Source organism: Perissodus microlepis, chromosome 13, assembly GCF_051167445.1.
Source record: "Perissodus microlepis isolate ML-2025 ecotype Zambia chromosome 13, ASM5116744v1, whole genome shotgun sequence".
NCBI classification, from domain to species: Eukaryota; Metazoa; Chordata; class Actinopteri; order Cichliformes; family Cichlidae; genus Perissodus; species Perissodus microlepis.
This window is the reverse complement of record NC_140473.1, coordinates 19,136,253-19,160,070: the sequence shown is the minus strand read 5'-3', so window position 1 is coordinate 19,160,070 and position 23,818 is coordinate 19,136,253. Positions and strand designations below refer to the sequence as shown.

The 23,818-nt window shown below is 42.0% G+C and overlaps 1 protein-coding gene across 4 annotated transcripts; it reads left to right on the top strand.

The window, feature by feature from the left end:
• The first annotated feature begins 1,299 nt into the window (after positions 1 to 1,299).
• Positions 1,300 to 19,959, top strand: LOC146375052 (methylated-DNA--protein-cysteine methyltransferase-like). Of its 4 annotated transcripts, none has more exons than XM_084949084.1 (5): positions 1,300 to 1,386; positions 3,655 to 3,800; positions 12,601 to 12,761; positions 17,175 to 17,314; positions 19,804 to 19,959. In XM_084949084.1, the coding sequence occupies exons 1-5, from the start codon at positions 1,378 to 1,380 to the stop codon at positions 19,930 to 19,932; spliced, it is 585 nt and encodes a 194-aa protein (XP_084805210.1). In that variant the 5' UTR covers positions 1,300 to 1,377; the 3' UTR covers positions 19,933 to 19,959. The 4 variants fall into 4 exon arrangements, with proteins under 4 accessions (XP_084805210.1, XP_084805209.1, XP_084805208.1 ...); XM_084949083.1 differs by having other exon boundaries at positions 1,306 to 1,386; positions 3,652 to 3,800; XM_084949082.1 differs by having other exon boundaries at positions 1,307 to 1,395.
• Positions 19,960 to 23,818: the final 3,859 nt, after the last annotated feature.

The window sequence follows — 23,818 nt, the reverse complement described above, 5'->3', positions numbered from 1 at the left end:
ATTAATTGAGCTTGATTCTCCCCATGCTGCGAACATAAGTTGTCCCACACTGTAGGCTACATGTTGGTATGTGGTTAAAGGTTACAAGGCTTTATCGAAGTCACCTTTTACCACAGGTAGCCCCTCACATCATTTTTGATGAATATTAAGAAAACACTGATTTTCTGATTATCCCTCATCAAGCCTATATCAAACTAGGTTATGTTCATTTTTATTAATCGTGCATGTTGCTCTCTAATTAGCTAATGAGAGACAAAAAGCAGGTTTAGAGCAGAAAAATGCAAATGACTCTTAGAAAATAGCACAAAAAAGTAAATGGCAAGGCTGAGAATCATCCTTCATTGAAATGTCAGAGATAAATGGCTCAAATGTCACATCAATTAAAACGGGGGACAGTTAGTAGTTCATTAAAGAGAGAGCCATATTGCACCGTCGGGTACCGTTGCCAACCCTTACTATCTGGGGCAGACTGGCAGCGGGTCCAGATGGCACGGAAATCCTCACAGATTTCAAAATGGTCTCTGCAGGGGTGGCGTTTTCTCCCCCGCTCCCACCCTCACCGCTGAGATGGGGTGTGGGCCACAGGCCCATGCCGGCCTACACATTCCAAACGGAGGCATGCAGAGAGCTGAAGGCATCACAGAAACAAAAAAATAAAGCTGCAAAGGACAACAGACAGAAGAAAAGAAAAATGCGTGACTGATGCCACACACTTGGTCATAATGACTGAAATATATGCTTCCACTTAATCTATGACTGCTCCAGGCAACATAAGGCAACCCCCCCCCCTCCTTTAAACGGCATAAAAACTCTAATAAAAGGATTGAGTGCTGCCCCATGTGTTGTTCATAATACTGACTTTATTAGTTGGTAATACATAAGGTGTTATTGGTTGCTGCAGTCACATAGGTGTTTTTTTATCCACAAACATTACGCTTGAGACCCTAAAGACCTCACTGAGAAGCTGTCACAGGAGATGCAGAATTGGATAAATGTCTCAGCAATAAGTGGAAAGATAACAGTGTTTGAAATTAATGCTCAAAATATGCATTATCATATTTTTTCCTGCTGTAAAAACATCAAGCAAATCAAATATCTAAATCACTACCATTACTAGTCTTCGGCGTACTGGGGACCCCCTGAAGGACCCCAAATCCCAACTTGAGACCTATTAGAAAAGCCTTCTTCTTATGTCTGTCCCTGGCAGAGGGGAGGAGCGGAGACTTTCTCTGGACCAATTACAGAGCGAGAGCGGACTTTTGCCTCTCGTGATTGGTCGGCTTGACCACGCTGCCTTGAGAAACAGGAAGAGTTCTGCTTTGACATGTGTTTTGCAGAGGGGGGAAGAGGAGTGGGCATCGCAGAGACACCGTTTGGATGCACAAGGTTAAATTTGTAAGCACCGACGTTAATTTACAGCGTTAAACTTTCTCTAACACAAGCTAACAACATACACAAAGCAGAAAGTACGCGTACGCTTAAGCTAACGAGGGCTAGCGTTTGCTAATACGCCTTTCAGACACGAACTCTCGCTTGTTTATTTCATTATTATGATAGGTATATTTTTACGTTAAAAGAGATACTCACCCAAGGAGCCGTCATCTGAAACAGCACATTAAGGACACATGTTGCATTTTTACACCTGCGCAGTCACGGGGCGCTTTCTACTCAATTAATCACGCAGGTTTGACCAGGAACTAGTCTAATGAGAAACGAGTCAAATGATTGACGAGCATGAGGATGCCGCCAGTGATTTTTTTTTTCTTTTTAACAACACAATCTGCTTATTGTTTGTTGTTCCTCACCGTGAAGAGCTGGGTAAACACCCAGGCACTCACTTAGACTACTCTACTGCACCGAAAACGGCACAGAACAAACATGATAGCATTATTTTTAATCAGCGCAGACTATTAGCCAAGGCCATTATTGCCAAAGTCCATTATTCTATCTATGAGTCTATTACCATCTTGCTAAATGGCACGGAGTGTGTGCAGTGCTTATCCAAAGTGCACTGTACCATTGTTTGGCTCAGAAAATTTCTCGCCTTTATTGTCAGTTCAGGCAAACCCCTGATGAATACAGTGAGAGCTGCAAGAGTAGAAACAAGAAAGTTGAAGCAGACGCATTTGTGATCACATACCATGACAGATGTGGTGGTGGTGTTGGTAGTATGCGTGTGTGAAGTGCGGATGGGGGGGTGGATACGGGAGTAATCTAAAAATAAAAGATATCCATTCTTAAATTAAAAGTAGAGTGTGCAATGAGCAGTGAAGTGTTTTTGTTTTGCTTTGTTTAAGGGCTACAGCTTGTGATTATTGTTTTATTAAACAGTCTGTAATTTTCTGAAGCTCAAGGTGTCATTTTCTCCACTCCACAGCTCCCCAAAATTCAGTTTACGAGCAATGAAGACAAAGGAAAGAAGAAAGTGCTCTTAATTTGAGAAGCTGGATTGTTGAATACTTTTATTTTTAGTAAAAAAAAAAAAAAAAAAAAAAAAAAATCAAATAAAAGGATTAATTATTGAAGTAGTTACCAGTTGTGGTTAATTGTTTCATCTGTAGTTTGTTTTGTTGCTTCGTTAAATAACTAGTGCACAAGATTTCACGTGGTGAGCATTGAAAATTTGATTATGGGACCTAAAAATGTTATAAAAGTCAGTTTAGCAGAGGAAGAGTTTCACATCTGTTAATATGCTAGGCCTGCAAAAATTAAAACAATTAGTCAGTCATTAAAAAAAATTTTGTTATTGCTTTTTTAATATCATTCCCTCTTTATAGTCTGTTTTGAAACTTTAATTGTCATGTGTCATTTTTATTTGCTGTTTGGTAATTAAATGCAACAAATAATAATTCATAATGAAAATAAAGTCTAGTCAAAGCAGTGCACAGCTCCCATCAATGTACACACACGTGCGAGTTAACCATTTAAAAACACGTGGTATGGGTAATATTGAAAGCAAAAATGGAGATATTGCATTTGTGCACTTTAAACTTTTCAGATCATCGTTCTGGGAAGGAAAGGTTACTTGTTTGAAACTTACAATCAATGTGACCTTTATTTATTATAACCCCCATCTCTCAAAAACTCACATATAACATAGTCAATCACCTCTCCTTCCCTCAAAGTAAAAATAAAAAAGGAACTGCTGTCTGGTTATTGCCAGTATCCATCTCAGTCGTCAGAAAAGCTGCACGTTTTTGCTGTTGTTAAGGGCTGGAAACCAGAATCCCATCGGAGTTGCACCCTAAGGAACAAATTTAATGCTAGAAAAACATCCCGGCCATCAACCAAAAATGACGGATTGAAAATAATGTCGAGCTATCTTGGGAATCCCCCACCAGACAAGGGAACAGACTGCATTGTTTTTCTCATTTATGTGATATATAGAACAGAAAGAGGGGAAAAAATGGGCGATTTATTGGTTAGATAGGCGTATTCTTTTCCATACACAGAAGAAATATTGGATAGTAATGTGGGGATCAAGTCACATCATGACATTGTTTGGAGGCAAGGTGTTCAAATATGTAAGTCATCTTCCGTTGGTGGCCCGCTAGGTTTTCAATAGATCATTCAATGCAAATATGTGTGGGAAATTGTGAAAGTTGCCACATGAATATGTCAATGAACGTAGTGTAATTTGTACTTCCTCAGCAGGGCAGCAAGATGAAGAAGCAGGGGGAGAGCCAGTGCACTCAGAAGACCATCTCATTGCTGAGCCCCCTGGGGACGATCCAAGTCAGTGGATGTGAGAATGGTGTGCACACCATCCAGATCCTAATGGATGTCGCACCTGCTGAAAGGTACTGTACAACAGCCGGGCTGGTGACGTGATAAACAAAGGTGTGAAATTTACAGGCAGACAGAATCCACTCCTGTGATGGAGTGCCACCATTCCTCATTGGAAGCAGGGCATTTTTGTAGATCCCACAAGAAATATCCTGGAGAAAGTTGGGCAAATATGAGCAGGCACTAGAAATATGAGGGGCACTAGAATACAGTTGGGCTTGAAATTAGATTTCTGATGGCATGTGGTTGTGATTCTTCCTGCAGTATATTTGAAATTTCAGAAAAATAACTTGTTTATTACCCACAAGGGAGTTGATTAGAACTGATGTCTGTAGGGTCAGCAAAGGCCACGGGGAGCATGGACTGTTCTCTCCTGTTTATTTATGTTTCCTTCAAGTTGTATGCAGTAGTTCTGAGTGTCGACTGACACTCAGAAATGTAATATGTGATTGCATTTCTCGGCCTGCCCATCCCTCAAAAGTGTCAGGAACGTTGACAGTCTTACTGAAGCGATTGAAACTGATTAAAGGCAGCATTAATAAGTGCCTCTTCCTTATTTTTACAGGTCCACATCCTACAGCTCAGATTAGTTTTGATTAGATTGAAATTAAATATCCATGTATCGCAGATTCGCATTTGATAAACTTGAATGGTCGGGGAAATTAAACGATTTCCAAATGCACCCGGATAGGAAGTTATCCTTTTCAAAATGTATGTTTAAATTCTAATTTATGGAAACCCATTAATGACCTTGTATATTATACCTCAACATGTGTTTCCTTCTCGACTGTCTGCTATTTCCTAAAATTCATCAAGCAGTAAAAAACATTCCACTTGTTGTTAATGAGTTGAAGTGAGAAAATTAATAATATGGAATTTTGATTATGGAAGATGTCCTGTAACCATGCACAAGCACCTTTCTCCGTCTCCTTGTGAACAGGGTTTAATTTGTGTGTTCAGGTTCAGTAGGAATATGCAAATGAATTTAATGATTCGCATCACTAGATCATTTCTCACTTTAATATCATTTGCTATGTCGGTCATAAGTGAAGCTCTGATCACATCGCTGTATGTTTGCAAAGGTGTGAGCCTCCCACCACCCCCACCCAAGAAAAAATTACTAGTAAAAATGTTTAGATTTTATCTCAACCGGTTGAATATATTGTTATTGTCACAGGACGGGGAAACTAGAGCCACCTTAGATATATGTAGTAACGCAATGTAAACAGGCATTAAGGGAGGCGAGATAAAGTGACAAAATACAGGCTTATCTTTGCAACCGGCTTTACATGTAGATCTCACCAAAGCCCGCCTGTAGCAGTAATAGTTCAGATCAGCCATTTCTATTGATTTATTTATGACATACTAAACAAGGCTCTTTCCAGCTTCGGATGTGTTGTGGTACAGGCTTAGAAAGTCACTGTGATAAATGATCTCTAAGAGCATATTTTAGATATGGGAAATAGATAATGTCCATTCATAGCATAAACTCAGACCTATAGCAGATATTTGCCAACGAGCCAGAGCTTTGAAGGCTTACACGGCCGCGTTTGCCTCCTGCGTTTCTCAGACTTCACTATTGCTTGGCGTTGAACAGCTGGGCCAACAACAGAAGCATTTGTGGCATTGATAGATAGTTATTGATAAATGCCATTATAGCTACATAAACGCCCTTGAAGTATTGCTTACACACCATGACCGTCAGCTCTTTCTAATAGAAACGTCTCAAGCCCCTTTTGCTTCCTAACTGATCTTAGGAACATTTCCTGAAATCAACCTCCTCTGCCAGTCTAACGACAGCCCTGAAGGCACCATCAGATGAACAAATTCATTACATCTCAACAACCCCTGTTGGGGCCCTACGCACCAGCCTCCCTGTTAACCAGTTTTCCCCCCTTTAGTTTTTAGCATGGCCTCAGCGTTCACAGAAAAATGATACGCATTTTGTTTACAGGAGATTACTATTATCTGAAATATGATGCTTCTTGCCTCTTTCACACAGAGCACAGACACATAATACAGAGGAAATCATAGAGCACTTTTTTATTAGGGTGAAAAATGAAAAAAAAGGGCTGGACTCCTGCCCCGAGACATTTTGTGAGCATATTATTTTACAATGCTTTGATCAATTTGTCTGTCAAGCTGGCTGAGATGTGGGGGAGCAGGAAAAAAGCAATTTAGCTTGTGAGGTCCTCAATAGAAATGTACTACAGGAGCCTGTGTATGACATGTTGCATTAGAACCTGAGTAGCCTTTATTGCCTGATAATGTTGCAAGGCAATGCTGATATCAATCACCCTTTAACAGCCAGTGTGATGTGTTTTTATGAAAAAAGAAAAAAAAAAACAGAAATAATGCATGAAACATTTTTTGGAAAATAATTGATTTAATTCAGAGCTGAGGGATTTCTACTTTTAACAACAAAAAATATTGTGTTGGTAAAAACATGCACAAAATGTGCTAGAAGCTAAAAATTGTTAGGAACAAGATCTTTTCGCATATGCTCCTATAGAAAATTGTAATTAATTTTACACGGATAAACACTTCTGTCTCATTTGCATATAGATATAAACAATATATTTGTGCATCTGAATTCCCAGCACACTCGGGTCACGTGATCTGCCTAAAATCCTAAGTGGCTAAAACCAAAAATTATCATTATACTTCCCAGGCCATAAATCCCCCCCCCCCCCCCCTCCCCGTTTTTTTTCTCTGACACAAAGCCTTATAAATCTGTGTCTGATTTTTCACATTGCACATTGTTTTTAGTTAATGATTTTCATCTGTTTGTTGTTGCTGTGATAGCGGGGAAATGTACCATATGCTCCGGCAAAAGACAAATGATTAGCAAATGAAATTCTGGACAGCTGTCTGACTGAAAGCGTTTGGTTGATAGCATTCTGCTACCATAATTAGCTTAAGCTTTGGGTTAATTAACTTTCTACCTGGATATGCATAATAATAGCATTCTGGAGAAAGCCAAGGAGCTTCCAGTATATCAGCAGCAAAGGCTGGCTTTTTATTTTGTATTTCGGCTGCATATTTCAATTTCAAGAGGCGATTTAGCTCGGGAGCATCGTCAAATATTGTAGATTTTACTCCCCAAGCCAGATAATTCTGAAACAATAGGGGTGTATTATGTGGCAGAAATGCCATTTCTGAATGTAATTAAAGCGGATGAAAGCAATCACCGATTTTTAAACGCTTTTGTCTAGCATGAGGCCTACTTGTAAAAAAATACCCATCAAGAGGAGAAAAGAGGCAAGAGAACCCCCAAGTCCTTATATAAGAGGCCTTTGAGACTGAAGTGAAGTACAACAGTAATTAGTCTTTTGTATGAATTTGCTGGCCATGGTCATGATTAGTTAAGCATATGAGAGGACTGCAAGACTGCATTGCTCTTAAGGAGGAGGGTGTTAAAGTCTATTTATCACCAGTTATCCTCACAGCTTTCCATTATCACTGACAACACTGGATGGGGCCTGAGAACAGCCTAATTGTTCTGAGGTGGAGTGTTTTTGTGTCAAATCTGCCACCCCACTCACATTGGCATTCATAAGCAGCCAGACATTTTCCATCTATCTATCCCTAATACCCAAGCTGTCACAACAGCTTTTACACACTACCAACGCTAGTGTGAAATATCTGAGGTGATGCATTTATCGTTTTTTGGGTTTTTTTTCTTCTCACACTCATGTAGTGTTGTGAATCAATGTCCTGGTTCACGCTGAATAGCAGTATGGCAAATGTGTTCCTTTTTTTGAGGGGCCTGTTTACATGATGTGCTCACACACCGGGAAATATAACAACTTTTTTTATTCCACTGTAATTTTTCTCTCCGCTTCTCCATCTATGGTGTATTTCATCTAACGTAGGATTTTGTTCATTTAAATTATAATTTTGCTTGATATGTAGATACATACATACATATATATATATATAGACACTGCTGTGTGCTAAATAAACTGCTTACATTTGTAACTAAAATGCTTTGTCATACAAACCATGAACTGCTGAGATATTGAATGAAATCATCAATAAAGCAAGGAGAGACTTTTTGACGGAGTCCCTTTAGAAACGGTATGAATAATTCATTGTGTAATGATATTCTGATGATTTTTGTTCTATTTTTTGCTGCGGCCTTAGAATATTGTTTTGCATGTTGTGAAGTGTAGTACTCAGCTGCGTATTCATTAAGGTGCTGCTCCCACTGGCCCTTGGACCCATCTGTGCTCTATGTTTATGCCTCCGTCTCCCGGGACCGTCCCAATCAGGCTGCATGTGCCATTTCCTGTGTAAACCAACACCTGTGTAACACACTACCTGTAAACCGCCCCACACAGACGAGACACTGACATTCACTCAGATGAAAATCTGCAAATGTTGTGGTTTCTAAAGCGGAGCCTCCAGGGTGAGGTTTTGAGTTGAATGAGAGTTGCTGCTCACTGTGGAGATGCAGCTAAAAGCAGCTCCTGCAGTTTTTTTGTTTCCCTCCCCTTTCCCTGCTGTCGACCGGGAACTTTTTCCAGCATAAGGGTTGCACTAGTTTGTTTTAGAACTTGATTGGATTCTATATCTGCAACATGCAGAAGTGTACAGTGTGTGACATACTAAGGCAATATGCAGAGAGATGATTCCGCTCTGACATCTTGGAGAGGAGTACGAGTCAATTATGCCCAAGTGTTGTTCTTGCTTATCTTCCTGCGGCACCAAACAAGGATTTAGTCAAGGATTTAGGGGTGAGGGGGCGGTGGTGGGGATCATGGTAAGCGGTTCACAACAAAACACTCAAAACTCTTGGGAGCGGGCACTGATTTAAAAATAAATTACAGAAGACGAAGCGCTAACACTCAAGGGCCCTCAGCAGTGCTGGCGTACACAGGTGAAGATTAGCCTCCTCGCTAATCAGAGGAACAAGGCAGTAATTTGCTCTGAACACAGACAGTAATTAGGACTTGGTGACACTGGATTCCCATAATGCCTTTGTGCTTGACGTGGTCAAATTTTGACAGAGGCTATCCATGCAGGGTCACTGTCCCCCCAGTCTCCCGGCCCTCTTCAGTTGAGGCTCTAAAAGGTCCCTGCAGTTACAGGGGATCCCTAATGTACTTTATGCCTCCCTCACTGGCTCCTTACCATTCGGGTAATTGGAGTCTCTTACTGTGGCACTTGAGAATAGAGGCTAAAAACGCTATTTGAAACTGCTCAGTAGTCTGTTGTAGATAAACATTGCGGCGTCGGGGTGTGGATACACTACATAATGGAGTAAGAGTTAAGGCTCTGGTAATACATGCCTTCACTGACTCCTGTGGCTAGCCAGTTGGGAGAAGACCTAATTGTTGTGTGCTTTGTTGCCTACTCTGCAGTATTTTACCACCACCTTTATGTATTGGATTGAGTGTTGCAGCCTCTTTGGCGGACATTCACTAATAAGAGTTGCGGGATATCTAGAGAGCAGTTTATCCGGCCCAGTTGTTTTTATTTTGAAACAGCGGAGCACAAAACGTGCACCCCAGAACAGAGTAGGAAGCATTCCTAACAGCTTCCCACTCCAAAAGCTCTCGAGTTTAGTGCTGCACTGCCTAGATAGGCATCTGAATGATCTTCCGATGGTTGAACGAGCTGCATTGAGCAAGTGGCTTACAATTGTATCACAGCCTTTGGCTCAGAGACCATCAGGATCTTGACATTCATAGAGACATGCTGTATTTTTTTCCCTTTTTAGACAGTCATTTTAGGCTTTTTTCATGCTCTCTTGAGTCTTTGACGTCTCTGAGTTAAGTATCTGCAGCTATAAGGCTGAGGAAAATATTGGACTGCTCTTGGCCTTTTCTATTTCATCCTCTGACCCGCCATGTTACCCATGATCGGTGAAGGAGAACTCTGGCAGGCTGTGTCAAAAGTGACAGCCGATCGAGTCAGGATGAGCGCCATCACGCTTCACAGGATGGAGGCATGAGTTCTGAGTTTTTCCCCTTTTAGTGCAATATACCATTACACCCTTCGCCAGATTCCTTTCAATTAGATTCTGTGGTTAACCTGTTTCATTCTTACGTCTGCAGCTGATAGAAAAAGTCTTACTGAAGTCTTGTGCAACTAGAGATACAGAAAAAGACTAATTTAATGTCAGCTATTCTTTTCTTTTTTTTCCCTTTGTCTCCTTTGATTGTTTCTTCCAGGATGAACAAAATAGCCTCCAACATTGTATAAATGCTCAATTCATTCCTTATATTAGAGTTGGAAAACGGGTAGAACTCCAAATGAGTCCCACTTTACGCAACAATGATTTATGGTAATTGGAAATTGATTGTGACAGGAGCACAATATTAGAAAATTTCTCAAATCGCAATCTTCTATCAAGGGAAATATTCTTTTTAGTGCAGCAGATCCTCGGCTAGTTTGGAATTAGTTTCTGATTTCTTTACCTGTGATGAAATAGTAAATGGCTGAAGGACATGGAAAAAAATATGATTTATGTAGTCAAAAGATAATAAAATAACAATTCTTCTTTAACCCAATTTGAATTGTTTGTTCTACCGTCAACACACTCGCTACACACGTTTATTAAAATACTCTTTATAATCACTGCTAATTATCATTTTTGGTTTTCATAGAGCGTTGGCAGTTGCTTTAGTACAATATAAAGATTGTTTCCCCTTGGAGAGTTTTGTTGTAATTAGTCCGACATTTATTAGACATCTCTAATCTCTCATTTGAAGGGCACAGCTTCTAATGTGCCAGTCTGGACTCCATAAAGATCACATGATGCTGCCTGATTTCTGATTCACTGAAGCGGCTGGAAATGTTGCGAGCACAAGTGCTACATCTCCACTGCCCACATGCTCTTTTAAAAACAATCCCCCATTGCACCTAGAGGTGACAGACTTCAGCTCAACTGATGTTGTTCCCCCCCTTTTATTTATTTATTTCCTTGTTGTTTGCCAGCCATAACATGTACTGCATTGCATTAACTTTTACTACTGTCAATGTTGTATCAGTCAAACACCTTTTAAAAACGGGCGCATCCGTAAGCTGGGAGGAGAGGAAAATTAGCCACAGTGACAAGTCTGAAGTGTAAGCACAAGGTCAAAGGTGCCAAGCCTTAAGCAAAGGTGCACTAGCCTTTGTCCGGTAGATTGTAAGGGCCTGCGGGTCCAACAGGAACATTTCCACACACAATATCCCCGAGCTGTCAGTGTGCAGCGGCTGGAACATCCTCTCGGAGAGAAAGAGAGGGTGTGGAGGGGTAGAGGAGGTGGTGGTGGTGGTGTGAGGATGCGTGTTGTGGGGGGGTTGAGGGTGTGTAGAGAGGGAACAGTGGCCTGAAGATCCTTGCTGAGAGAAAGAGAAGTTGGGGGATGGTGGGTGTGTGTGTGTGTGTGTGTGTGTGTCGGGGTGTAGGTGGTGGGGAGCCAAAAGAGCTGGAGTGGGAGGATAGAGCAATAGAGAGGGGGAAATGAGGAGGGAGAGCTGGGGGAGGGAGGGGAAGGAGGGGATAGAAAGGAGAGACAATGACAAGTAGGGGCTGGCTGGGCACTCACCCATGCCGACAGAGATTGCCATGAGCCATGGCCATTGTTTGAGCGGGTCTCAGCACAGAACCCGCTGGTGGGTTTCCAAGTTTTCACCACTCAACTATAAACTGCTGTGTGGTTTATTTAGAAATGAGAGTATTTACACCTTTTACTGTATTTACACCCACTGTTAAACGGCACCCGGGAGATTTTTATCACACAGCCACAAACTAGCAAGCAGAGTGGTTTCTCTGAAAACTGACCTGCTCAGTCATAACACTCCAGTAAACCTCAGCTTCACGTGTCCAATATAAAACGCAGCTCAAACTGTGACCTGCACAAGTGTAAAAACACTTTAGGGCCGCGCTGTTACGGCGGGCAGGAGAGAGACGGTCTGTGTGTTTAACAAAGTAAATGTCTATTATTAATACCGTACAGGACAAGCCAATTTTGAAAAAAGGGGGCACTTAAATGGTGGTATTATTTATTTATAAGTCCTGTACACCAGTTAATGGAATTGGCGGGCCTGCTTTAGATCCACAACACAGCTTGAGGTCCACTTTGGAGTAATGCACATGCTAAGAGAGGACTTTCCCAGTAGGGTCTTTAAGTGTCAAATATGGGTCAGTCTGCTTGCATTGACCTGGGGGGTGGTCAGCAGCAGAGAGAAATTCAGCTGTTAAGTGATGCCAACTCAACCGTCGGCAAATTCCTCCAAGCATCTACTCAAGCTAAGATGCATGTCCAAGTGCGGCGCTTTTCTGGCTAACATCGCTCTGGCCAAAAAAATCCATTTATTCTTGTCATGAACTATAAACTAGACCCAAGCAGAGTTGAAACTGTTGTTAATGCTGTGCTCTTAACTTTTGTCTGCTACTTTTCTGTTTTAAGAAACCGTTTTTTCTCCCTTAAAGTAGTTTGAAACGAACTGTTAGCTGTTTCTTATGACCTGACGGTTGTTTTTTTGTCTTTTTTTCCCTTTCGTACTCTATTATATCTACTCTTGAGAAAATTCTGGATTCTGCCTTTTTATCTTCCTGAGGTTTATTCTATCTTCCAAAGCTCTGGTATCCGTCAAAGCCGAGCGACATGCAAAAATGTACAAGTTCAGATTTTAAACACGTCTTAATTTACAACTTCAGTTCCACTCAGCAAATTATGTCATCTTGCATCTTTGTCACTCGTGGCATGTTATTACACTCTTGTGACATATTTAGCACTGTTCAAGCAAGAATTGGGTATTATGATTGCTCCTCTGATCCCCACCTCACCTCCCCATCCTGCCTTATATCCCTCACAGGAGCAGCGGGGGCCCCCTGAGCTGTGTGGTCAACGATAGCCTGGCAGAAACGAGCCCTGAGTTGCAGCGCTGCATTGAATGGCTCCAGGCGTACTTCAGTGAGCCGCAGACCACTGGGAGTCTCCCGCTCCCTGGCTTTCACCACCCCGCCCTGCAAGGAGGTCTGTCATGGATAAATATTTGCAGAGCCATGACTGGGATCAGGCTTTCACTCTTAATTGTCAGTTACATCACTTACACTCACTGGCTCAGTGTGTTATAATGAAGTATTTTATGGCTGAGAGAGAGAGCGAGAGAGAGAGCGAGTGTGCGAGGAAGAGAGCGAGAGCAGAGGAAAAGTGAGTGAGTGGGTGAGTGAAAGGAGAGAGAACAGAACACAGAGCTGTAACTTGGTTCAGTAATCTGTGGCAGCTCTTACCACGCGTGTTAGTCTTGGCAAGCTTTTCCATGATTCTTGGCACATTCTTTGAAACTGATCGAATTCCACTCTTGACATTTTCAGACAGGAAGCTTTTTTTTTTTTTTTTTTTTTTTTTAATGAGAACATGTGAATGGTGGTAAAGTTTGAATGAGCTTATTGTTGGCTTGATCAGTCACCTACCGTGAGTGAAATGAAAGCTCCCCCCAAAAATGGACAATTAGTGTCCTTTCAACCGGTAGCTTCGGCGAGGCGAACGACTAAAGATGCAGAGGAAAACAAGAAAACAAAAGCAAACAAAATGAATATTTGATTGCCAACCGTGGTTTCGTTTCGAGGAAATACATAATATCGTAGCCCGACGACTCATTTTTGAGATCGTAAACAGAAATTTGTTTTCAAAACAATTGCGGGCTGCTCCTTTGTCACACTGAGATGCTCATCGCATTTTAACTGAAAGATTTTCAGAAGCTCTCATTTAGACACAGAAGCACACCTACACAGGAAAAAAAATGACTTTAATATATGCATTTAACAATTGTGCCTCTCTTCCCCTGCAATCAGGCCTTAGTTGCTCTCTAATTTCATGCAGATCTGCAGTGCTTGAGTGATGGCATTTTCAATGAGCAGGTACTCCATCGAGACCCTGTATACAGCTATGAGTCCCACGCTCCCGCAAAGGCAATGCAGAAATACATCAGGACCAATTACGATATCAACTTTCAGTGTGATTCCCTTCGCCACCAAGTGCTTGTGTACCAGCCCCAGGCTCTTTCAAATCGCATCTCATCTGAAGTCTTTGGGGTTTTAATTAAATTTCAGGATAGATGGAATTCTTCATTAGTACCTGATCTGAATAGGTGATTGTGCTGTGTTCCACCTCTCTCCCTCGCCTGTTGTTTTGGGGCTCCGTAAATACAGGGTTTAGGCTTGGATTGCTCTCAGTAGTCAGAACCATAGGCCATGCCAGTATAAAAATGTTAAATGTGAGCATCAAGAGTATTTGTCTTTTCAGGGGGGGAAATGGAAGGTTCTTTTTTTCTTGCTTGTTGATTCACAAATATTAAGTATCTTTTCTTTTTGACTTATTGCTGTAAAAATTCCTCCTCGATCTAGTCGTGCAGCCTCTGCCTGCCTGGGAAAAAAAAGATACAAGTTTAATCAGGTCATTACAATCTGTGACAACCAACTTTTGTTTGCTCAGTTATCTTGTGGGAGAACCTGAACGCAACAGCGCTCTCGCAGCACTTGTCATGTAATATTGAGTTGTGACCTTCACTTGAAGTGTTGCCATGTTTATTTACACATTTCTGACAAAACAAGCCACTTTTCATATTAGCTGTCACGATATACCTGAGAAACAGAGGTGACATGAAAGGAGATGCAAGGTGCAGTTTTCTATAGTCTCGACTGATTGTCATGCACAACATCACACGCAAGTTTGGTCGGCGGGGGTAAGGGAATGGCGAGCGCTCGCGTGCGTTATGCTCAGTTAGCTTGTGTTTGCGCCTGTGTATGTGTGCTGGCTGCCTCAGAAAAACACAGACACCAACGTGGGTTCTTAAAACGATGCATATTCTTATCTCATTAATTATACATCCATATGTAACAGACGAGAGGATCTTAGTCTCGGTAAGCGGCGCGGGGAATGTGCGGGGAGGGGGCCGTGCAAAGGGGGGGAAGGGCGCTCTTCAAAGCCCAAATGACTGTGTTCCTGCAGGAGTCTGAACCTCCCCCTGTGCACAGCGCAGGGCGAGATGAGACACTCACCAGGACTCGCCCCTGTGATGTGGAGAGGAATTAGGGAAATGAACGTTTTCAGAATATCGAATAATCAGAGAATCATCAGCACCCCGTCAGCCTTCAAAAGTATGGATCCCTCAAGACTCAAGAGACACTTTGACTGGGAGTCAAAGTCTTCCCTCCCATTAGACACAAAGGATAATGAGGTAGCTGCATTTCCACTATTGTCTTTTTATTCTCACCACCATGTACGAGGTGACTGTCAGCTGGAAGTCATCTCTCCAAATCTATCATTAGCAGGGCTGATGGATTTCAGTTTATTGTTTTCCTTTTTTTGGCTTTCAAATTGCTCCCATACACAGAATTATGAGCAAATCAATCATATATGTCAATACCATCATAACTGCCGAACGTGTTCGATTTTACTCCGGGTAAATCCATCGCAGCCGCAGTGGCTCTGTCACCTGGCCTCATGGCAGGTAATGACCTGTGACATAATTATGGGGATGTCTGTAAACATGTAAGTGGTTCCTCTCAACTTTTATTTAAACAATTGACACCAGTGCTCCTCGATCTAAAGAGGGTCCTGACCCCAGACACACTGTATTAGGCTCTTTATGAAGTATGGGGCTAGGGGACTGCTCTCCAAGTCATTGCTGGTCCCCTCGAGTGACCTGCCTGAAGTCTCTGTCACAGCCACTGATGAGGGCAAAGTTCTTTAACCTTTGTGCCCTGCAGATAAAAGTACAGACACTTTTTGTCCAGAACTGTAGGAGATGTGAAAGCTTCCAGGAGAAACAGCTGCTCGGGATTAGTCAAAGGTGTACACAGCGCCATAGCTTGTTGCTCGGTCTGTTTGTAGGCAAAAGTTCTCGTCTGCGTCTGCCGGTGTGACTTTGGTTGTTTGTCAATAACGTTTGCATCACTGTGGATTTGTCGTAGCTGCAGTCTGGGCAAGTTGTCATCTACCCCGCCTGTGACAAAAGCGAAATCCTTATGTATCACACACATCATGTGGCCAAATCCGAGCTTTATGAGGGAGAGTAATGCATGAAAGGAATTTCAGGGGTGTATCTCATCTCCTCATAACATTAAGTCTGTCTGCATAAGAGCCCGTCATCTCGTTGACAGTGTGATTATTACCTGAAAAATTATTAAACAGTACCTACGGGCCTTGTTCAAGACAAAGAACTCACATGGGTGTGCATCAATCAAATGTATCCCCTTTAGGTTTTACACTTATTCCCCCCAGTTTAGGCAAATTGCCTTGTTCGCGTGGCTTTGTGTAGCAGAGAGTGACTATAAGGTAGCGAGGGAGCCTGGGGAGCAAAGGATGTTCACTCTGTAGAAGAGAGACAGGGGTGTGACATGTTTTCACACAATGCCAATTTAGAAGGATTTCACATAGATCACTTGTCATGTGCTCTCTTAGACCATATAAATGAGAGAGAATGGGAGATCACTAATTGAATTTTCATGACTGAGTACATGTATATACTAGAAGAAATTCACCCCCTCTTGATAACGAGACCATTGTTCCTCATCTTGTTCTCAGTGCAGAAAAAGAGTGTTTTGTGCTTTCTGCACAACCTCGGTGCATCGGCGTCTTAAGGTTTTTGAGATGCCTAAAATACTTTTCTTCAGCAATCAGAGCTAGACAAACATGCCTCTCAGTCACCGCCTGGTAATCCAGAAAAAAAAAGAAAAGATAATGCTACTGCTAAAGTGCTAATGAAATCAAAGCCGTTAATGTGGTTGGTTAAGCTGTGGATGATTTGAAGAATTCTGCCATTTAAGTGAAGATGATATAATGAATCTACTCTGAATAGAAAGCAATTAAAAGGACAAATTGGTCTGATTAACCTCAAAGTCATCCCGCTGCCACAAATGGTGTGCAACATTCAAATTATTATTATTAAAAATCTGGAGCAGATTTGCAGTCTTTTTGGCCTCTCTTAATCCTTTTAAATGAAGGAGCGAACTTTTTTAATTTTAGCTGTGACCTTTCAAAGCATAACCTAGATTTTTCTGCCATAGGAATAATTTTCTCACGTCAGCTTCTGTAGCATGTTAATACTAGTTCTAAGGTCAAATTGAGGGACTTCTCTGTGTTTAGGTGCATAATGAGCAGTGTAAAGATGGAAAGAAGAAAAAAGATGGAATTGTGGGGAGCCAGGATGGACATTATAGTGTTCACCAGTAGGTGAAAATGCATTAATGAGTCAAACGTTGGCTTTTTAATTAAAAACAGCAGAGAGTTTAAAAAAATATAACACATGTTTAAAGTTCCTTCATGTTATCAGCCTCTCGGCTGGCTGTTTGAGTTTGATTGATTAAATGAGGAGCTCTCTCTTCCCCCCTTCTCCTTTCCCGTCTTTCTGTCACTCTTCCGTCCTCTTGCTTTCTGGCAAAGATTCATTCACCAGCCGCGTGCTGCAGGTACTTCTGAGAGATGTGACGTTCGGAAAGACGGTTTCATACAAACGCCTCGCCGAGATGGCGGGAAACCCCAGAGCGGTGCGGGCGGTGGGAGGGGCTATGAGGAAGAATCCGGTGAGTATGGTTGACATTGATTGACAGGCTTCTGTCTTGCTTACTTTATTTAGTCAGACAGGTAAAGTAACGGTTTGTATTTTTTTTTTTTTAAACTTTATTAGCGACTTCAATATTTAACACATGCAAGATTAAAGTGTTATGATTAGTTTTTCGGTGAATTTGCCCTTTAACAGAAAAGTAATTTTAAATTATTCTTAGTTTATATGTTGTATTAATAAGTGGAAGCAGATTGCTGTGAACTATAATATTTATTGGGTAGTAATTCATTTTGTACAAATGCATGAAAAAATGACAGAATACATAAAATAGGCAAAGATCACATTTGAGGTCATTTCCTGGTGAGGTATTGTCTCTCCTAGTTTCCTAACTCGTGTGCACGACTGAAGTTTTCCAGTAAAATGCATTTTAAAAAGTTTTCCCCGATGCATGATATGTAATCTAAACTGTAGGCGTGTTCGAGTACGTGCGATGGCGAAATAAACACCTCCCTCTGAGCACAGCTGAGGAGGGAAAGTCTACCTACAGCACGATTTTAAGCCCACACCTTTTGTTCCTGTTCTCTCAAGTCTTTACTGTAGATGTTCGCTGCAAATCTCCGCTTCTTGTAAGAAACCTGGCCCGCATCATTTTGCCCATGAATCCACTGTGTACAAAATGGAGGGCTAGAGGGCAAGTGGTGTGTCTTCTTTTGATCAAACCCTTTGATCAAAGCCTGTTTAACTCTGCCCATGTAGTGCTGTGGGCACCACCGGTGTGCTCTGTGAGGCAGAGAGCACTTGTACAGCAGCCGTGCAGCCAGTGAGATGTTCTCCCTCATATGTGCATGTGTGCATCCTCGTCTTAGTGCTCGGTCTCCCCTCTCATGCATGTTGTAATTGATGTTGGGTGGGGACAAAAAGTTATTTATAATGAGAGCACTCAATTTATAACACAGAATAAAATGTAGATAAACTAATTAATAGTGTCCTCTGGATTCTCTGTATGCTTTATACATTGCATTAGCCAGTGGCATTGCAGCTAGATGGCTGTATAATAGCGCTCCGATTTAGCATCAGTATGTTTTACAGACATTTCTTTCCTCTCGTCCAGGAGGCTGGGAGCCTGAGCCATCAGCTCCTGATTCAGATCCAGAGTCAGATTGTCAGTGTCAATTACTTGTCAGTAGCACTGCTCTACTCAGGCTTCAGCTGTGAAAAGCTCAGTGTGCTCAATCGATCCTCCCCTCTCTGTGGCACTTCTTCTTCACCAGGATTTGAGTATTGATAAGCCTGGTGTAGTGCTCTTTTCCCCCCCAAGTGAAGAGGCAGATCCGAAGGCCTTGAGGGTACCCTGCTCTCCCTCCAAACCCGGGGAACAGTATTGATCTGAATACTCGAGCAGTATTTCTCTGTCTGCAAGGTTAATCTGGGGCTCGGAAAGTTTTATTGCTGTTGATATGGGAGAGGGTTTAATGATGGATTTGAAGAGAAACACGGTGAATGTTCAACTTTCATATAAAAGGCTGGAGGTGCAACCGTCACGTCAGCCTAACACAGTTACATTGGAGAAATACAGTCACAGTGCAGCAGCGGTTGTGTTGCCTTTCCGGTTAGTATAACAAGAACAAAATGAGGGCAACATTAAGACTATTTTAAAAGAAATAATTGCTGTGATTCATTCCCAACCATTGCCACTCTTCTTGTTCTGAATTCACAATGATCGAAGTGTTTTAGGCTTGCTTGTTTAATCTTTCTCCAGCCATTTAGTTTACAAAGAACTCGGGACCCCCCTGGCAGTCGTCTGCAACAAGAGTAAACGCTCCACCGACTTCCTCTTTTTAATGATCACAGGGTTATCAGATCTTAATGTTGACACCCTCTCGATTGAATATTCATCCTGCTGGTGTTTTTGCCCATTAATTTTTGATTGCTTCTTTGCTTTTCACTATTAAAGAGTAAAAAACATTTATACCCAAAGACTGAGCCATCACCCTGAATGTGGATTTGTGCAGGATCAAACCAGACACTTCTGGTGTGGCACTTTGTTTTCATGCAGTGCATGAATATAAAAAGTGCTACAAAAACAAAAGCAGTTCATATTTCCTGCACGTTGGTTACTTTTAAGTCACATCGTTTATGTGCTAAATCAGAGATTCTTTCATACATAATACATATCTACTATCAGCACTTGCAACTATTGTGGTGCTGTGACAATAAATGTCAACCTGAGAATAAGTATTTGATTTTTTTCCAGCGGTCTAATCTGTGTTCCTGTCTTACTCAAATATTACTTTTTGTTCCTCTACATCATAGCTTTTAGGTATTTAAATTTCTAAAGTTTAGTGAAAATGTCCTTTTTTCCCCATAATTCTGACCAAATGTAGTAGTTACTTTTTATTAAAAAAAAAACAAACACATTTTAAAAGTGGGCCTTGGTCCTACAAATTCTAATATTTGTAAAATTGCACATGTTTATTAAATCCCCGTCTCTCTCTCTGTCTGTGCCAGGTTCCTCTCCTCATTCCTTGTCACAGAGTCATTTCTAGCAGTGGACAGAGTGGGCCGTACATGAGCGGCAAGGGCAACCATCTCAAACAATGGCTGCTCACCCATGAGAGGCAGGGAGGGGAAGGCTAAAGCATGACAGAGCCCAACTGTCCTTCAGTCAGTGCACACACACACGCACACACACATATATATACACACTCACAAGGCCAGGGTTTTTTTTTATTATTATTCTTGTCTCTTTTTTTTCTTTTCTTTTCAGAACACAAAACAGGGCCATAAAGTTTTCCTTGCTTGGCACACACCGTGGAACAACTGGAGTAACTTGTAAATATTCAGTTTATAATCCTTTTTTTTTTTTTAAATCTAAGAATAGAGATGCTGCATAGTTAATATGATACAGAGTTGTTGCAGAATTAGAATGTACAAAAATAACTTAAACAGAGAACAGTAGGAATTACAAACATATGCTCCCGTGGGTCTCCGTTGCGTTTGCCAGATAGTGCTTGGAATGGTTTTTCTAAAGAATTATTATTCCCTTAAAAATATGTCTCTTGCATTGTTGTTGTTGTTATTTTTTTTCCTAAGCAGAATTAGTCTTTGTACCTCTCGTTGGTTTTTTAATTTCCTGCCAAGTGAATGCTTTGTTCAACATCCAGTGATAAAGGCTCTGAATTTTACGGCTACAAAGCTTTGTAGTGAGGCATTTGTTTTGTCTTCATTTAGATCTCATTGTTTGCTCTCGCCTTATAATCCACCTCGAGTGGAGAGTTGTGCTATGCATTTTATACTGTACTTTTGTTGCGTTAGACATGTTTAAATAAATCTGTCTCAAACTGACAAAATCCCGTCTTTTCATCATTTTAATTGCGTTTAATTTAAAAAGTGATTTCATGTAGCATTCACTCAGTTCAGCTCATGATTAATTATGCTGTACGTCTCTCTCCTTGCTGCTGCTCTGTATGTCACAGCTCCTTTTTTATTTCTGAGGGGTGTTTTCCATTAGAGGGCAGTACAGAACGGGAAACAGAAATCAACATTTCAACCTTGAATTCATCCTGAGCGTTTAAACTGTAATTTAAATGTTTATATCCTTTCTTAAAAAAAATAAAAAAATTCACCACAACATTATTTCACCCCTTTGGGATATCTTTTTTCCTTCTTAAAAAAAACACCATATGGAGAGGGCAGCAGCAGCGGAGGTGCATTTAGAAAAATCTGTTACTTTAATTGAATTTGCCCTTTAGTTTTATTTTCGGCGTTTTCTCGCAGTGATATTTGTAACAGTGACAGTTTATCCTTTTCCTCTTAAATTCGTGATTCTCCTCACTGTCTGGTGAAACTCCAGAGTGACCCTTACTTGCCCATAGTTATTCCTCTTCTGTTCAGCCCAGGTAGCCTAATAATCCACCCTCCAAAAATAACCTCAGCTCTAACCTTTGCAGAACCAATTCAAGTGGCCCTCTCACTGAATACATTTGAACTTTGCTGCATTTTTGAATTTCTTATCCGATCAGCTCCGTGTGGCTGTCTTGCCGTGCTGCTGGACTCACTTACTCTGCCATTGGAGCACCATCGCAGCGTAAATGTTGAGGCAGCAGACAGGCAGATGAAGAATGAGACTCAGTCTGTGGTTTCACAGAGGGCTAATGATGCCTGTGGTGACTACAGGCTACAGTCAGCCCCCTAACGAAGGGAGCTGTGACACAGCCACAAGGGGTCCCATTTAAGCCAGGCGCACTCTGAAGTGCACTGTAAGCACCCTCCTTTTTTTGCTTGTGGCTAAGTAAATTCTATGGAATGCTATGAATTTAGCAACCAGAGATACTGATGTCTGTAGAGTGCTGTGGTTGATGTTAAAAAACAAGTCCAGCATCAAAGCTTCTGACACGCTGCCAGTAATTGGCCGTGTAATTTGCGGAGGTACCTAAGGAGTCTCCTAAAAATAATTCGCACCTTTTATTTTGTCCAGTTTTACACTCTTGAGATATTTTAGCATTTATCGGTAACAGTGTTGTTATTATTACGTCTGTATTGTTTTGTTGTTGTGCTTTCACCTTGCATACCGCTTCCATATCACGCTGGCTCAGAGATAAAAAGGAATTAGATTAAAAGACGCTGAGACGATCTCATCATCCGCACTGTTAATCTCTGTGAAACCTTTAATTTTGGCCTAATATCTGCCTCCATTTCATAGAGAAAGACTATATAAGTGCATGAGTGCGTGAGCATGTGGCCTTGCATGTTGGTGTGCGCACATGTGTATGTCCATATGTGTGTGGGTGAAGTGGATGATATTGAGTCTGACTTCATAAATCACCCAGACACTGATAAACTCCCCATGCACCCACACACCGCTAATGGGCAACCCTTAAGGAGTGTGAGTGTCTCGTGCGGCGTTTGATTCAACATTTATTAACCCCCTCACACACACTCTCTCCCTTCCATACGACACACACTCATTTGAGCCCCAGAAAGAGCAAGGATATGGTTGGTGGCATCCGTAGCGGTAGCGCGGGGTTTTGACCTGGCCGGGCTGTATTAATCATGGCCAATAGTGGTAAGGTACGTTTTGGCTTATAGCACCACAACAACAACAGCCTCTGCATTTCCTAACATTAGTTTCCCTCTCATAACTTATATCCTGTCTCCAACTCCCTACTTCCCATCTCATATCCTGGCACCCCTCCTCATTATAGAACAATTTTCTGCCCCCACATCAAATACAAACACACTCTGTGCTTCCATCTCCTTCTCTTCATACATGTCGGCTCATAATTCTAATGTTATCGCAACCTGCACCCCTTGGTACGAGGCACAAGCTTAGTGGGGACTCTGCGCAAGTTAATTCTGCAGCCGCTTCGGTGATCGATAAACAGCTGCTTTTATCCTTCCAGAGAAGTTTGTATGTTTAAAATGAATAAAAGTAAGACTTTTTGGAACGTGTAACTCAGCTGCAAGCCGTGCTCTGTTCCTGGGAACACAGAAGGAGTATCCGGCATGCAGATAGGCAATGTCCAACAGTGAGTCAGAGAGATAGACGCAGGGATAGATAGCTGGATAGACAGACATTAGACTGGGGCTTGGCTGCACTATCAGGTTTCCTCCCCCTCTGTCTGTCTGCCGGGACAGCCTGGCCTCAGAGGCCCTGACACCGAGGCACCACACAGCCAGCCACGACAGCTGCCACAGCAGCATCTAATACCAACACACTCCATGCTATGCCACGACTACAAAGAGAAATAGCGTTTCAAACATGGCATACTTTGATGCTCTTGTAATGATCTTTGTGTTTTGAGAGAGAAAGCGAGGGGACAGAGGATTTGTATGGTGCGCCGTCAATTTTTTATTTTTTCTCGTATCTTTAGAACAAAGAGACTCCTCTCAACACGAGCAAGTTTAAAACAGTGTTGATGAGATGGAGCCGGATTAAATGAGAACGTGAAAGAAACCCTGAGCGGTATCAGCATGCGAGTGCGCGCGCGTTTGTAACCTTGTATCAGCATGTCATCGTAACCTCGTGAACTCGAGCGTCGGTCTGGGGGTCTCTAATTAGGAACGGCTGATGAACGGCCATACATTACGTGAGAGCGGGGGCCTGTGAGCGTGTATCCCTCTATGTATCAATCTGTGACTGTGCCGGGTGGCTGTCAGAGTGGTAAGGAGAGTGTCTCAGCCTGGAGAAAGTGCAGGTCTAGCCTTGGTCATGTTGACGGAGGGGGCGGCACTTCAGAGGCTCCAGGACCCCATGGCACCAGTCTCCCCAGTCCCCCAGACAGAGTGGGAGCATCTGGGCTCTGTCAGCGCCTCTGGCCCCTGCAGACTCCGATCTATATGACGAGGGAGAGGAGTGCATTGGATCAGCGAGAGGGAAAATATGAGCCAGATTCCTCAACTTGTGAGAAAAACCCGCGTTGCCAGTTTGCATGTAACACGTGGATGCATGTGTGGCTGCGTTAAGGCCTTATAACAGGTCACAGTGATTAAATTTGTATGATGTGAGATGGGGGGTATTGAT